At 36.1% G+C, this 15,512-nt stretch overlaps 1 protein-coding gene across 1 annotated transcript; it reads left to right on the top strand.

Moving 5' to 3' along the window:
* Positions 1–1,449: 1,449 nt before the first annotated feature.
* LOC139899898 (probable tocopherol O-methyltransferase, chloroplastic) lies at positions 1,450–2,418 on the top strand. Its single transcript, XM_071882722.1, has 4 exons — positions 1,450–1,572; positions 1,657–1,860; positions 1,985–2,087; positions 2,315–2,418. The coding sequence occupies exons 1-4, from the start codon at positions 1,450–1,452 to the stop codon at positions 2,416–2,418; spliced, it is 534 nt and encodes a 177-aa protein (XP_071738823.1).
* Positions 2,419–15,512: the final 13,094 nt, after the last annotated feature.

The following is a 15,512-nucleotide window of genomic DNA, read 5'->3' as shown; positions in this document are numbered from 1 at the left end:
TACACTATGACTTGGCCTAATTTATTAGACAAATATTGACAAATACATAAATATATATAATTACTATAGGTTCGTGAATCCGAGGCCAACCCTACACTTGTTCAATGATGTTATATGTATTTTTACTACAAAATACAGTATGGTGAGTTTCATTTGCCCTTTTTACTCTTTACGTTTTTGGGCTGAGAATACATGCAAAATGCTTTATGAACTGTTTTACAATATTTATATGTGTGAGTTTCATTTACCTTTTTACCCTTTACATTTTTGGGCTGAGAATACATGCGCAACTTTTATAAATGTTTTACGAAATAGACACAAGTACGTGAAACTACATTCTATGGTTGAATTATCGAAATCGAATATGCCCCTTTTTATTAAGTCTGGTAATCTAAGAATTAGGGAACAGACACCCTAATTGACGCGAATCCTAAAGATAGATCTATCGGGCCTAACAAACCCCATCCAAAGTACCGGATGCTTTAGTACTTCGAAATTTATATCATGTCCGAAGGAGGATCCCGGAATGATAGGGGATATTCTTATATGTATCTAGTTAATGTCGGTTACCAGGTGTTCACCATATGAATGATTATTTTTGTCTCTATGCATGGGAAGTATATTTAAGAGAACTGGAATTGAAATTCTTGTGGTTTATAAAAATGATGAAAATAAATGATTATGATAAACTAATGAACTCACCAACCTTTTGGTTGACACTTGAAAGCATGTTTATTCTCAGGTTTGAAAGAGATCTTCCGCTGTGCATTAGCTGATTTTAAAGATATTACTTGGAGTCATTCATGACATATTTCAAAAGACGTTGCATTCGAGTCGTTGAAGTTCATTAAAGATTATATTTAAGTAGATGACAGATTAGGTCATTTATAGTTTGGATATTATGAAATGGTATGCATGCCTGTCAACTTTCGATGTAAATGAAAGCTTTTCTTTTAAAACGAATGCAATGTTTGTAAAATGTATCATATAGAGGTCAAATACCTCGCGATGTAATCATATGTTATTGTATTCGTCCTTATGGATTGGGACGGGTCATCTCACCTTGGGAAGGAAGACTTTCGATATAAGGCACCATGACTCAATTATCGTTGGTAAACTGAGGGGTGTGCCATGTCACACCGTGCGTTCAGGGGTGCGCCACCATCGTCCACCACATCGGGCTATAGCCTAGCTCTGATGCCATTTGTAAGATTGCATAGCCAAAACACAATGTCCTGCAATATAAGCCCAAGAGTCCATCCTTTTCTAAAACCAATTGGTATTAGAGGGACTTCCCCTTAGACTTATATACATACATTTGTTTTTGTCTCCCTCCTATGTGGGATAGGTTTGCACCCCAACAGTATCAAATACAAAAGTTCCCAAACCTTTTAAATCAAGATGCAATTAGTTAATTATAATAAGTAGTTATCAGAGTGAAAATTAACCATGATGAGCAATAAGCAGGTCACCTTTCAAGTAGCAGATGCATTGAACCAACCATTTCCTGATGGGAAGTTTGATCTGGTTTGGTCTATGGAAAGTGGAGAACACATGCCTGACAAACTCAAGGTTCGATTTACCAAATGGTATAAGTTTGGATAAATTCTTTTGTCTTGAGTTGTGATTTTTTTTTTTTGGTTTCCAAATCAACAGTTTGTTAGCGAGTTGGCTCGAGTAGCTGCACCGGGTGCAATGATAATTATAGTCACATGGTGTCACAGAGACCTTTCCCCTACTGAAAAATCTCTGCGCGCAGACGAAAAGAGGCTTTTGGACAAGATTTGTGATGCATTTTATCTTCCTGCTTGGTGTTCTACTGCAGATTATATACAGTTATTGGAATCCCTTTCTCTCAAGGTACTCATGTTTGACTCATTTTTAATCCAACACCTCACTAATACATTTAATAAGTTTGCTGAAGTCTCTTATGTAGTTATTTTGGCTGCACCTAGAGAACTAAATATTCAGCTATTTTTCTCAGGATATCAAGGCAGCAGATTGGTCAGAAAACGTTGCCCCATTTTGGCCAGCGGTAATAAAATCTGCATTGACATTGGATGGTCTAACTTCGTTGCTAAAGAGTGGTAATTTTCTTACTTCTATTTTCTCTAAAATATATATGTTGTTGGAGTAGCGAGCCAAGAGGTGGTAATTTGGGTGGGACATGATAACAGGTTAAAATGGGGCGGGACAATCTAATCTACAAGCACTTTTTTCCTTACTATATCTTTTGTAATCCAAGTAATTGGTATGAAAATACGATTACAAAAACTATATAAACAATAATACGTGTATTATTTTTTTTGTCTAGGGTGGAAGACTATTAGAGGAGCATTAGTGATGCCATTAATGATTGAAGGTTTCAACAAAGGGGTAATCAAATTCTCAATCATTACATGTAAAAAGCCTGAATAAGTAGTGCCACACTGTCAATAATATGACAATATATATATGTACCCCCTAATTAGTACAGAGTACATACTACTGATTCTGCCGCATTTGTAATTAGGTAGTATGCACAATTTGACATCGATCATTATCTTTTCACCACCACTGTTTTATCAAAAAATAAAAGAATCAAAACATCTGGCATGTCAAGTGGAATTTGATGGTTTCCAGCCATATTCCAGCTTCACCTTCTAGATGCCGTAATCAAGATTTGTTTCTAGATATTCAAAGAAGGCAGCTTTGAACAACTCATACGGAAGTAGCAAAGTTGAATACGATGACGGCCGCCCACCTTCCTCGTTCACACCATTCCACCGCCATAGAATTTTTGCTATAAATAGAGATGCAAACTTTCATTGTAAATCATCCCAAAATCACTCAGAGAAGTGTAATCACAACCTAGAGAGTGTGTGTGAGTTTGAGAGTTTTTTGTAAGAGTTTTGTAATACTCTGTAAATCTATTCTTGTAAGTAATAGAGTTATTTTCTCTCAAATTTGTATCTCCCAACGTCCAGGCGATCCTCTCTTCCTAACAAGTGGTATCAAAGTGGTATCAGAGCTTGGTTAGAGACGTTGGTTGAGTTTTTGGGTCTTCTGAAGTTTTCTCAAAATTCAATTTTGAGTGTACCATTGAATTCGTCTCGTCGAACCGAGTCCAACGCAAAAAACGCCGACTTAAACGGAGTTATAACGAGCCTAGAAAACGCGGTCAAAGTTTGGTCAACTCGCCGGAGAAGACGACCGGTGCCGGAATTTTCGCCGGAGAAGACGATCACTGTAGCAATTCACTGTAGCAGCTGGCAGTAATGTAGCAAGTTCCAGTAGCAGTACTATAGCAGTACTGTAGCAATTCTGAAATTTTACAATTTGGTCCCTGAAATTTTCAGAAATTCATTTTTGGTCCCTGAAAGTTTAGAAAATTATAATTTTGCCCCATAAGTGGAATTTAAGCCGCGAAGTGTCTATTCCACCATTTTCAACCATTCCGAACGTAACAGTGATCTCTGTTTTCTACAATTCAACCCCGTTTGTGTTGAAAAATTATTTGTAAGGTGATAATGTCCACAAAAGAGTCAACATCATCTTCCGGAGCTATGATTATGCTCACAGCCACAAACTACATGCTGTGGAAACCTCGGATGGAAGATCTCCTCAGCTGTAAGGATTTGTTCGATCCTATTGAATTGAAGGGTATAAACCCTGATTCTACCAAAGAGATAGAGTGGAAGAAATCAAACCGAAAAACTATTGGTCAGATCCGTCAATGGATTGATCATAGTGTCTTCCACCATGTTGCACAAGAGACAGACGCATATGTCCTCTGGAAAAATTTAGAGGACATGTACCAGGCCAAGACTGCTCGGAATAAAGCCCTGCTGATGAGGCGTTTAGTCAACATGAAGCTCAAAAGTGGAACTTCAGTTGCCGAGCATACCAGTGAGTTCCAGAACTTGGTCAACCAGTTATCGTCTGTAGAGATGCCGCTTGGCGATGAAGTTCAGGCGCTACTGCTACTCAGTTCCCTTCCCTATAGTTGGGAAACGCTGGTAGTAACACTCAGCAACTCAGCCCCGAATGGCAAACTTACCATGTCAATGGTTAAAGATGCTCTATTCAGTGAAGAGGCAAGGAGAAAAGACATGGGCACAGATCAGACCCATGCCTTTGTTACAGAGAATCGGGGGAGACAGCGAATGAGTAGCAATAATAAATGGAGAGGCAGAAGCAAGAGCAGGGGCATGTCAGCTGATGGCAGAAAACCAACATATAAATGTCATCATTGTGGATTAGAGGGACATATGAAGAAGAACTGCTATAGATTAAAAGAGGAAAAAGGTCAAAGCAATTCACAGCCGAAGAATAAGGGTGGAGAAACATTAGTTGCTATCATAGGTGATGTAGCTTATTGTTCAACCCATGATGAGACATGCCTTCACGTCTCACGAGAAGACACAGAATGGGTGGTAGATACTGCAGCTTCCTACCACGTGACTCCATACAAGGAATACTTCACAACATACAAAGCTGGAGACTTTGGAGTTGTGAAGATGGGAAATTCCAGTTCCGCTGAGATTGTCGGAATTGGTGATGTCAAGATAAATACAAGTTCCGGGAGCACAATCACTTTGAAGGATGTCCGCCATGTGCCAGATCTTCGGCTGAATTTACTTTCTGGGGTAGCTCTCGACAAACAGGGCTATGATAGTCATTTCAGTAAAGGCACATGGAAATTGTCAAGAGGCGCTATGATAGTCGCTCGAGGACACATTTGTGGCACACTATACAAAACTCATGTGAAGATCTGCACAGACAGTATTAATGTTGCAGAAAAGGAGGCTTCACAAAATTTATGGCATCAGAGACTCGGTCACATGAGTGAGAAAGGGTTGTCTACCCTAATATTGAAGAAGCTTATCAATGTAGACAAGGATGCTGCACTAGATCCTTGCAATCATTGTCTGTTTGGTAAGCAGCATAGAGTCTCGTTTAATTCATCTTCAACGAGAAAATTAGAGTTACTCAGTCTGGTACACTCTGATGTTTGCGGTCCCTTAGAGGTTGAATCAATTGGCGGCAACCGATACTTTCTGACGTTTATCGATGATGCTTCTCGAAAGGTGTGGGTATATTTCTTGCGGACGAAGGACCAGGTGTTGGATTACTTCAAACAGTTCCATGTCATGGTAGAACGTGAGACAGAAAAGAAGTTAAAGTGTCTTCGATCCGACAACGGCGATGAATACTCTTCCAGGCAGTTCGATGCCTATTGTGACAACCCGGAAATTTTTGACCAAATTTAAACTTTATCTTTAAATGATTTAACGTTTCCGACACGATAAGCAAAGTCTATGAAGTTGAATCTCAAAATTTTAGAACTGTTTCATTACATTTGACTTGCTACAGTGATTTGCTACAGTAAACACTATTTGCTACAGTAAACACTATTTGATGTCGACGAACTAGCAAACAAAAACGGATAAGGCGGCCATGCGATCGCATGGCAAAAACACTGAAAACTCATGCGATCGCATGAGGTACTGTAGCAGGCCACATACTATAAAAGCTCGGTTCATTCCTCCGAATTATTATTTTTATATTATTATTATTATTATTATTATTATTATTATTATTATTATTAAGATTAATATTATTATTATTAATCTTATTATAATATTATTATTAGTAGTATATATACCTAAAATACTACGACGAGGTTATGAGCGTGTCACCTTCAAAATGGATTTTTGAGCGGGATAGAGCTAAGGAAATTATGGGTTATTGCCAAGGAGGTTATGGGTAATGTTCGGGGGTATATTTGTGAATCAAATCTAGTGTTTATCATCTCCGTTACGTCTACGTACTTTCCTACAATATTGAATCTCAATATTTATACGTAAGCACTCATATTTTATCTTTTATATATTAATTGTGTATCCATGTCTAGTGCTCGAGTATATATATATTTATATATGCTTGTATGCTAAATTTCGTCGTTAAACAGTTATAATGAATCACGAATTAAATACATATATTACTGGTAAAAAGTATATAATATACATGTTTTTGGAAAGCTGGCGAAAAATCAATAACTTTTCATTTAGATATCGAATAATTTCGATGAACGGATTAAAAGATATGATCAACTGAATTATGATTGACGTTAATTGAAATTGCTTTTGAATCTACAATTAAGATTTAAACAACTCGTTTACGAGATTGATAATTTGGATTTTTGAATATTACCAACCGAGTAAATGAATCCTTATATAAGGTACGTCTCATCATGGGTCAAAGCAATTCACAGCCGAAGAATAAGGGTGGAGAAACATTAGTTGCTATCACAGGTGATGTAGCTTATTGTTCAACCCATGATGAGACATGCCTTCACGTCTCACGAGAAGACACAGAATGGGTGGTAGATACTGCAGCTTCCTACCACGTGACTCCATACAAGGAATACTTCACAACATACAAAGCTGGAGACTTTGGAGTTGTGAAGATGGGAAATTCCAGTTCCACTGAGATTGTCGGAATTGGTGATGTCAAGATAAATACAAGTTCCGGGAGCACAATCACTTTGAAGGATGTCCGCCATGTGCCAGATCTTCGGCTGAATTTACTTTCTGGGGTAGCTCTCGACAAACAGGGCTATGATAGTCATTTCAGTAAAGGCACATGGAAATTGTCAAGAGGCGCTATGATAGTCGCTCGAGGACACATTTGTGGCACACTATACAAAACTCATGTGAAGATCTGCACAGACAGTATTAATGTTGCAGAAAAGGAGGCTTCACAAAATTTATGGCATCAGAGACTCGGTCACATGAGTGAGAAAGGGTTGTCTACCCTAATATTGAAGAAGCTTATCAATGTAGACAAGGATGCTGCACTAGATCCTTGCAATCATTGTCTGTTTGGTAAGCAGCATAGAGTCTCGTTTAATTCATCTTCAACGAGAAAATTAGAGTTACTCAGTCTGGTACACTCTGATGTTTGCGGTCCCTTAGAGGTTGAATCAATTGGCGGCAACCGATACTTTCTGACGTTTATCGATGATGCTTCTCGAAAGGTGTGGGTATATTTCTTGCGGACGAAGGACCAGGTGTTGGATTACTTCAAACAGTTCCATGTCATGGTAGAACGTGAGACAGAAAAGAAGTTAAAGTGTCTTCGATCCGACAACGGCGATGAATACTCTTCCAGGCAGTTCGATGCCTATTGTGACAACCCGGAAATTTTTGACCAAATTTAAACTTTATCTTTAAATGATTTAACGTTTCCGACACGATAAGCAAAGTCTATGAAGTTGAATCTCAAAATTTTAGAACTGTTTCATTACATTTGACTTGCTACAGTGATTTGCTACAGTAAACACTATTTGCTACAGTAAACACTATTTGCTACAGTAAAACACTATTTGATGTCGACGAACTAGCAAACAAAAACGGATAAGGCGGCCATGCGATCGTATGGCAAAAACACTGAAAACTCATGCGATCGCATGAGGTACTGTAGCAGGCCACATACTATAAAAGCTCGGTTCATTCCTCCGAATTATTATTATTATTATTATTATTATTATTATTATTATTATTATTATTATTATTATTATTATTATTATTATTATTATTATTATTATTATTATTATTATTATTATTATTATTATTAAGATTAATATTATTATTATTAATCTTATTATAATATTATTATTAGTAGTATATATACCTAAAATACTACGACGAGGTTATGAGCGTGTCACCTTCAAAATGGATTTTTGAGCGGGATAGAGCTAAGGAAATTATGGGTTATTGCCAAGGAGGTTATGGGTAATGTTCGGGGGTATATTTGTGAATCAAATCTAGTGTTTATCATCTCCGTTACGTCTACGTACTTTCCTACAATATTGAATCTCAATATTTATACGTAAGCACTCATATTTTATCTTTTATATATTAATTGTGTATCCATGTCTAGTGCTCTAGTATATATATATTTATATATGCTTGTATGCTAAATTTCGTCGTTAAACAGTTATAATGAATCACGAATTAAATACATATATTACTGGTAAAAAGTATATAATATACATGTTTTTGGAAAGCTGGCGAAAAATCAATAACTTTTCATTTAGATATCGAATAATTTCGATGAACGGATTAAAAGATATGATCAACTGAATTATGATTGACGTTAATTGAAATTGCTTTTGAATCTACAATTAAGATTTAAACAACTCGTTTACGAGATTGATAATTTGGATTTTTGAATATTACCAACCGAGTAAATGAATCCTTATATAAGGTACGTCTCGTTTTGTTAAACAACTGTCAAAATTGACTTTTTGAAACGACTTTGGATAACTTTTGTATGTCGATCTCGAGCATTAGGATTGTGATACACTATGACCTGACCTAGCTTGATAGACATTTATTGACCAATATATGTTCTCTAGGTTGAGATCTACGATTATTTGATATTCCGAGTTTCGGTCACATTACGATGAACAACTTTATGTGCTGCTAAGGTGAGTTTCATTGCTCCCTTTTTAATTGCTTTTGCAATCTATATTTTTGGGCTGAGAATACATGCAATTTATTTTAAACGCAATGGATACAAGTACATATTAAATTCTACACTGAGTTATTTGGTAATCCGAGTTTCGATCACATTTTGGTGAACGACTTTATATGCTGCTAAGGTGAGTTTCATTTGCTCCCTTTTTAATTGCTTTTGCAATATATATTTTTGGGCTGAGAATACATGCACTTTATTTTAAATGCAATGGATACAAGTACATACTAAATTCTACACCAAGTTTGAACCGAAAATCCCTTAGCTTTGGTAACTAGTAACTGCCGGTTATAAGAACTGGTGGGCGCGAGTAGTAGTATATGGATCCATAGGGCTTGATATCCCCGTCCGAGCTAGAGCACTAGCCTTTTAACGGACGTATGCTATTTGAGAAGCGTACACGTTGGTTTGCGTGTATTATTAAGATGATTATACAAAGGGTACAAATTATATATACGTTAAGTTTAGTTACCAGGGTGCTCAATTTTGTAGAATAATTTGATAAACGTTTCGGATGAAACAACTGAAATCTTGTGATCCACCTTTATATACAGATTATGCGCAACATTAAAACTATGAACTCACCAACCTTTGTGTTGACACTTGTTAGCATGTTTATTCTCAGGTTTCCTAGAAGTCTTCCGCTGTTTGATTATATGTTACACAAGCTATATGCATGGAGTCTTACATGGCATATTTTTTTAAGGAAACGTTGCATTCACCAAATCATCACCATGTATCTTATTTTGACTGCATTGTCAACGGAAGTACTATTGTAAACTATTATTTATGGTGATTGTCTATATGTAGAAATCATCAGATGTTGAAAACCTTTGATTTAAATATTCATTTATGGTGTGCCTTTTCAAAAGAATGCAATGTTTACAAAACGTATCATATAGAGGCCAAATACCTCGCAATGAAATCGATGAATGACGTGTTCGTCCATATGGATTTGGAGCGATCGTCACACCTATTGCAGATCATATGGCATCCGACATGAGAAGACGGTCCTACGTACCCCTCAACATAATGGTATAGCAGAAAGAATGAACCGAACAATCATGGAACGTGTTCGGAGCATGCTCAGTATGGCTAATGAAATGTCCCGTTCTTATTGATTAAAAACGTTCCATATTAATTGATTTCGTTGCGAGGTTTTGACCTCTATATGAGACGTTTTTCAAAGACTGCATTCATTTTAAAACAAACCATAACCTTTATTTCATCAATAAAGGTTTAAAAAGCTTTATGTAGATTATCAAATAATGATAATCTAAAATATCCTGTTTACACACGACCATTACATAATGGTTTACAATACAAATATGTTACAACAAAATAAGTTTCTTGAATGCAGTTTTTACACAATATCATACAAGCATGGACTCCAAATCTCGTCCTTATTTAAGTATGCGACAGCGGAAGCTCTTAATAATCACCTGAGAATAAACATGCTTAAAACGTCAACAAAAATGTTGGTGAGTTATAGGTTTAACCTATATATATCAAATCATAATAATAGACCACAAGATTTCATATTTCAATACACATCCCATACATAGAGATAAAAATCATTCATATGGTGAACACCTGGTAACCGACATTAACAAAATGCATATATAAGAATATCCCCATCATTCCGGGACACCCTTCGGATATGATATAAATTTCGAAGTACTAAAGCATCCGGTACTTTGGATGGGGCTTGTTGGGCCCGATAGATCTATCTTTAGGATTCGCGTCAATTAGGGTGTCTGTTCCCTAATTCTTAGATTACCAGACTTAATAAAAAGGGGCATATTCGATTTCGATAATTCAACCATAGAATGTAGTTTCACGTACTTGTGTCTATTTTGTAAATCATTTATAAAACCTGCATGTATTCTCATCCCAAAAATATTAGATTTTAAAAGTGGGACTATAACTCACTTTCACAGATTTTTACTTCGTCGGGAAGTAAGACTTGGCCACTGGTTGATTCACGAACCTATAACAATATATACATATATATCAAAGTATGTTCAAAATATATTTACAACACTTTTAATATATTTTGATGTTTTAAGTTTATTAAGTCAGCTGTCCTCGTTAGTAACCTACAACTAGTTGTCCACAGTTAGATGTACAGAAATAAATCGATAAATATTATCTTGAATCAATCCACGACCCAGTGTATACGTATCTCAGTATTGATCACAACTCAAACTATATATATTTTGGAATCAACCTCAACCCTGTATAGCTAACTCCAACATTCACATATAGAGTGTCTATGGTTGTTCCGAAATATATATAGATGTGTCGACATGATAGGTCGAAACATTGTATACGTGTCTATGGTATCTCAAGATTACATAATATACAATACAAGTTGATTAAGTTATGGTTGGAATAGATTTGTTACCAATTTTCACGTAGCTAAAATGAGAAAAATTATCCAATCTTGTTTTACCCATAACTTCTTCATTTTAAATCCGTTTTGAGTGAATCAAATTGCTATGGTTTCATATTGAACTCTATTTTATGAATCTAAACAGAAAAAGTATAGGTTTATAGTCGGAAAAATAAGTTACAAGTCGTTTTTGTAAAGGTAGTCATTTCAGTCGAAAGAACGACGTCTAGATGACCATTTTAGAAAACATACTTCCACTTTGAGTTTAACCATAATTTTTGGATATAGTTTCATGTTCATAATAAAAATCATTTTCTCAGAATAACAACTTTTAAATCAAAGTTTATCATAGTTTTTAATTAACTAACCCAAAACAGCCCGCGGTGTTACTACGACGGCGTAAATCCGGTTTTACGGTGTTTTTCGTGTTTCCAGGTTTTAAATCATTAAGTTAGCATATCATATAGATATAGAACATGTGTTTAGTTGATTTTAAAAGTCAAGTTAGAAGGATTAACTTTTGTTTGCGAACAAGTTTAGAATTAACTAAACTATGTTCTAGTGATTACAAGTTTAAACCTTCGAATAAGATAGCTTTATATGTATGAATCGAATGATGTTATGAACATCATTACTACCTTAAGTTCCTTGGATAAACCTACTGGAAAAGAGAAAAATGGATCTAGCTTCAATGGATCCTTGGATGGCTCGAAGTTCTTGAAACAGAATCATGACACGAAAACAAGTTCAAGTAAGATCATCACTTGAAATAAGATTGTTATAGTTATAGAAATTGAACCAAAGTTTGAATATGATTATTACCTTGTATTAGAATGATAACCTACTGTAAGAAACAAAGATTTCTTGAGGTTGGATGATCACCTTACAAGATTGGAAGTGAGCTAGCAAACTTGAAAGTATTCTTGATTTTATGAAACTAGAACTTTTGGAATTTATGAAGAACACTTAGAACTTGAAGATAGAACTTGAGAGAGATCAATTAGATGAAGAAAATTGAAGAATGAAAGTGTTTGTAGGTGTTTTTGGTCGTTGGTGTATGGATTAGATATAAAGGATATGTAATTTTGTTTTCATGTAAATAAGTCATGAATGATTACTCATATTTTTATAATTTTATGAGATATTTCATGCTAGTTGCCAAATGATGGTTCCCACATGTGTTAGGTGACTCACATGGGCTGCTAAGAGCTGATCATTGGAGTGTATATACCAATAGTACATACATCTAAAAGCTGTGTATTGTACGAGTACGAATACGGGTGCATACGAGTAGAATTGTTGATGAAACTGAACGAGGATGTAATTGTAAGCATTTTTGTTAAGTAGAAGTATTTTGATAAGTGTCTTGAAGTCTTTCAAAAGTGTATGAATACATATTAAAACACTACATGTATATACATTTTAACTGAGTCGTTAAGTCATCGTTAGTCGTTACATGTAAATGTTGTTTTGAAACCTTTAGGTTAACGATCTTGTCAAATGTTGTTAACCCAATGTTTATAATATCAAAATAGATTTTAAATTATTATATTATCATGATATTATGATGTATGAATATCTCTTAATATGATATATATACATTATATGTCGTTACAACGATAATCGTTACATATATGTCTCGTTTCAAAATCATTAAGTTAGTAGTCTTGTTTTTACATATGTAGTTCATTGTTAATATACTTAATGATATGTTTACTTATAATAATATCATGTTAAATATATATATAACCATATATATGTCATCATATAGTTTTTACAAGTTTTAACGTTCGTGAATCACCGGTCAACTTGGGTGGTCAATTGTCTATATGAAACCTATTTCAATTAATCAAGTCTTAACAAGTTTGATTGCTTAACATGTTGGAAACATTTAATCATGTAAATATCAATCTCAATTAATATATATAAACATGGAAAAGTTCGGGTCACTACAGTACCTACCCGTTAAATAAATTTCGTCCCGAAATTTTAAGCTGTTGAAGGTGTTGACGAATCTTCTGGAAATAGATGCGGGTATTTCTTCTTCATCTGATCTTCACGCTCCCAGGTGAACTCGGGTCCTCTACGAGCATTCCATCGAACCTTAACAATTGGTATCTTGTTTTGCTTAAGTCTCTTAACCTCACGATCCATTATTTCGACGGGTTCTTCGATGAATTGAAGTTTTTTGTTGATTTGGATTTCATCTAACGGAATAGTGAGATCTTCTTTAGCAAAACATTTCTTCAAATTCGAGACGTGGAAAGTGTTATGTACAGCCGCGAGTTGTTGAGGTAACTCAAGTCGGTAAGCTACTGGTCCGACACGATCAATAATCTTGAATGGTCCAATATACCTTGGATTTAATTTCCCTCGTTTACCAAATCGAACAACGCCTTTCCAAGGTGCAACTTTAAGCATGACCATCTCTCCAATTTCAAATTCTATATCTTTTCTTTAAATGTCAGCGTAGCTCTTTTGTCGACTTTGGGCGGTTTTCAACCGTTGTTGAATTTGGATGATCTTCTCGGTAGTTTCTTGTATAATCTCCGGACCCGTAATCTGTCTATCCCCCACTTCACTCCAACAAATCGGAGACCTGCACTTTCTACCATAAAGTGCTTCAAACGACGCCATCTCAATGCTTGAATGGTAGCTGTTGTTGTAGGAAAATTCTGCTAACGGTAGATGTCGATCCCAACTGTTTCCGAAATCAATAACACATGCTCGTAGCATGTCTTCAAGCGTTTGTATCGTCCTTTCGCTCTGCCCATCAGTTTCTGGATGATAGGCAGTACTCATGTCTAGACGAGTTCCTAATGCTTGCTGTAATGTCTGCCAGAATCTTGAAATAAATCTGCCATCCCTATCAGAGATAATAGAGATTGGTATTCCATGTCTGGAGACGACTTCCTTCAAATACAGTCGTGCTAACTTCTCCATCTTGTCATCTTCTCTTATTGGCAGGAAGTGTGCTGACTTGGTGAGACGATCAACTATTACCCAAATAGTATCAAAACCACTTGCAGTCCTTGGCAATTTAGTGATGAAATCCATGGTAATGTTTTCCCATTTCCATTCCGGGATTTCGGGTTGTTGAAGTAGACCTGATGGTTTCTGATGCTCAGCTTTGACCTTAGAACACGTCAAACATTCTCCTACGTATTTAGCAACATCGGCTTTCATACCCGGCCACCAAAAATGTTTCTTGAGATCCTTGTACATCTTCCCCGTTCCAGGATGTATTGAGTATCTGGTTTTATGAGCTTCTCTAAGTACCATTTCTCTCATATCTCCAAATTTTGGTACCCAAATCCTTTCAGCCCTATACCGGGTTCCGTCTTCCCGAATATTAAGATGCTTCTCCGATCCTTTGGGTATTTCATCCTTTAAATTTCCCTCTTTTAAAACTCCTTGTTGCGCCTCCTTTATTTGAGTAGTAAGGTTATTATGAATCATTATATTCATAGATTTTACTCGAATGGGTTCTCTGTCCTTCCTGCTCAAGGCATCGGCTACCACATTTGCCTTCCCCGGGTGGTAACGAATCTCAAAGTCGTAATCATTCAATAATTCAATCCACCTACGCTGCCTCATATTCAGTTGTTTCTGATTAAATATGTGTTGAAGACTTTTGTGGTCGGTATATATAATACTTTTGACCCCATATAAGTAGTGCCTCCAAGTCTTTAATGCAAAAACAACCGCGCCTAATTCCAAATCATGCGTCGTATAATTTTGTTCGTGAATCTTCAATTGTCTAGACGCATAAGCAATCACCTTCGTTCGTTGCATTAATACACAACCGAGACCTTGCTTTGATGCGTCACAATAAATCACAAAATCATCATTCCCTTCAGGCAATGACAATATAGGTGCCGTAGTTAGCTTTTTCTTCAATAACTGAAACGCTTTCTCTTGTTCATCATTCCATTCAAATTTCTTCCCTTTATGCGTTAATGCAGTCAAGGGTTTTGCTATTCTGGAAAAATCTTGGATGAACCTTCTGTAGTAACCAGCTAGTCCTAAAAACTGGCGTATGTGTTTCGGAGTTTTCGGGGTTTCCCACTTTTCAACAGTTTCTATCTTTGCCGGATCCACCTTAATACATTCTTTGTTCACTATGTGACCGAGGAATTGAACTTCTTCCAACCAAAATGCACACTTTGAAAACTTAGCGTACAATTCTTCCTTCCTCAATACTTCTAACACCTTTCTCAAATGTTCACCGTGTTCTTGGTCATTCTTTGAGTAAATAAGTATGTCATCAATGAAAACAATGACAAACTTGTCAAGGTATGGTCCACACACTCGGTTCATAAGGTCCATGAACACAGCTGGTGCATTAGTTAAACCAAACGGCATGACCATAAACTCGTAATGACCGTAACGTGTTCTGAAAGCAGTCTTTGGAATATCATCTTCTTTCACCCGCATTTGATGATACCCGGAACGTAAGTCAATCTTTGAATAAACAGACGAGCCTTGTAGTTGATCAAATAAGTCATCGATTCTCGGTAGTGGGTAGCGGTTCTTGATGGTAAGTTTGTTCAACTCTCGGTAGTCGATACACAACCTGAATGTACCATCTTTC

This window comes from Rutidosis leptorrhynchoides, chromosome 3 (genome assembly GCF_046630445.1).
Source record: "Rutidosis leptorrhynchoides isolate AG116_Rl617_1_P2 chromosome 3, CSIRO_AGI_Rlap_v1, whole genome shotgun sequence".
NCBI classification, from domain to species: domain Eukaryota; kingdom Viridiplantae; phylum Streptophyta; class Magnoliopsida; order Asterales; family Asteraceae; genus Rutidosis; species Rutidosis leptorrhynchoides.
This window is presented reverse-complemented; position numbering and strand designations above follow the sequence as displayed.

Excerpts from the sequence above, each read along its gene's own strand:
- LOC139899898 (XM_071882722.1), top strand. The coding sequence starts at position 1,450 with ATGATGAGCAATAAGCAGGTCACCTTTCAAGTAGCAGATGCATTGAAC. Across the intron at positions 1,573-1,656 it reads ACATGCCTGACAAACTCAAG|TTTGTTAGCGAGTTGGCTCG; the intron begins GTTCGATTTACC and ends CCAAATCAACAG. Across the intron at positions 2,088-2,314 it reads AACTTCGTTGCTAAAGAGTG|GGTGGAAGACTATTAGAGGA; the intron begins GTAATTTTCTTA and ends TTTTTTGTCTAG.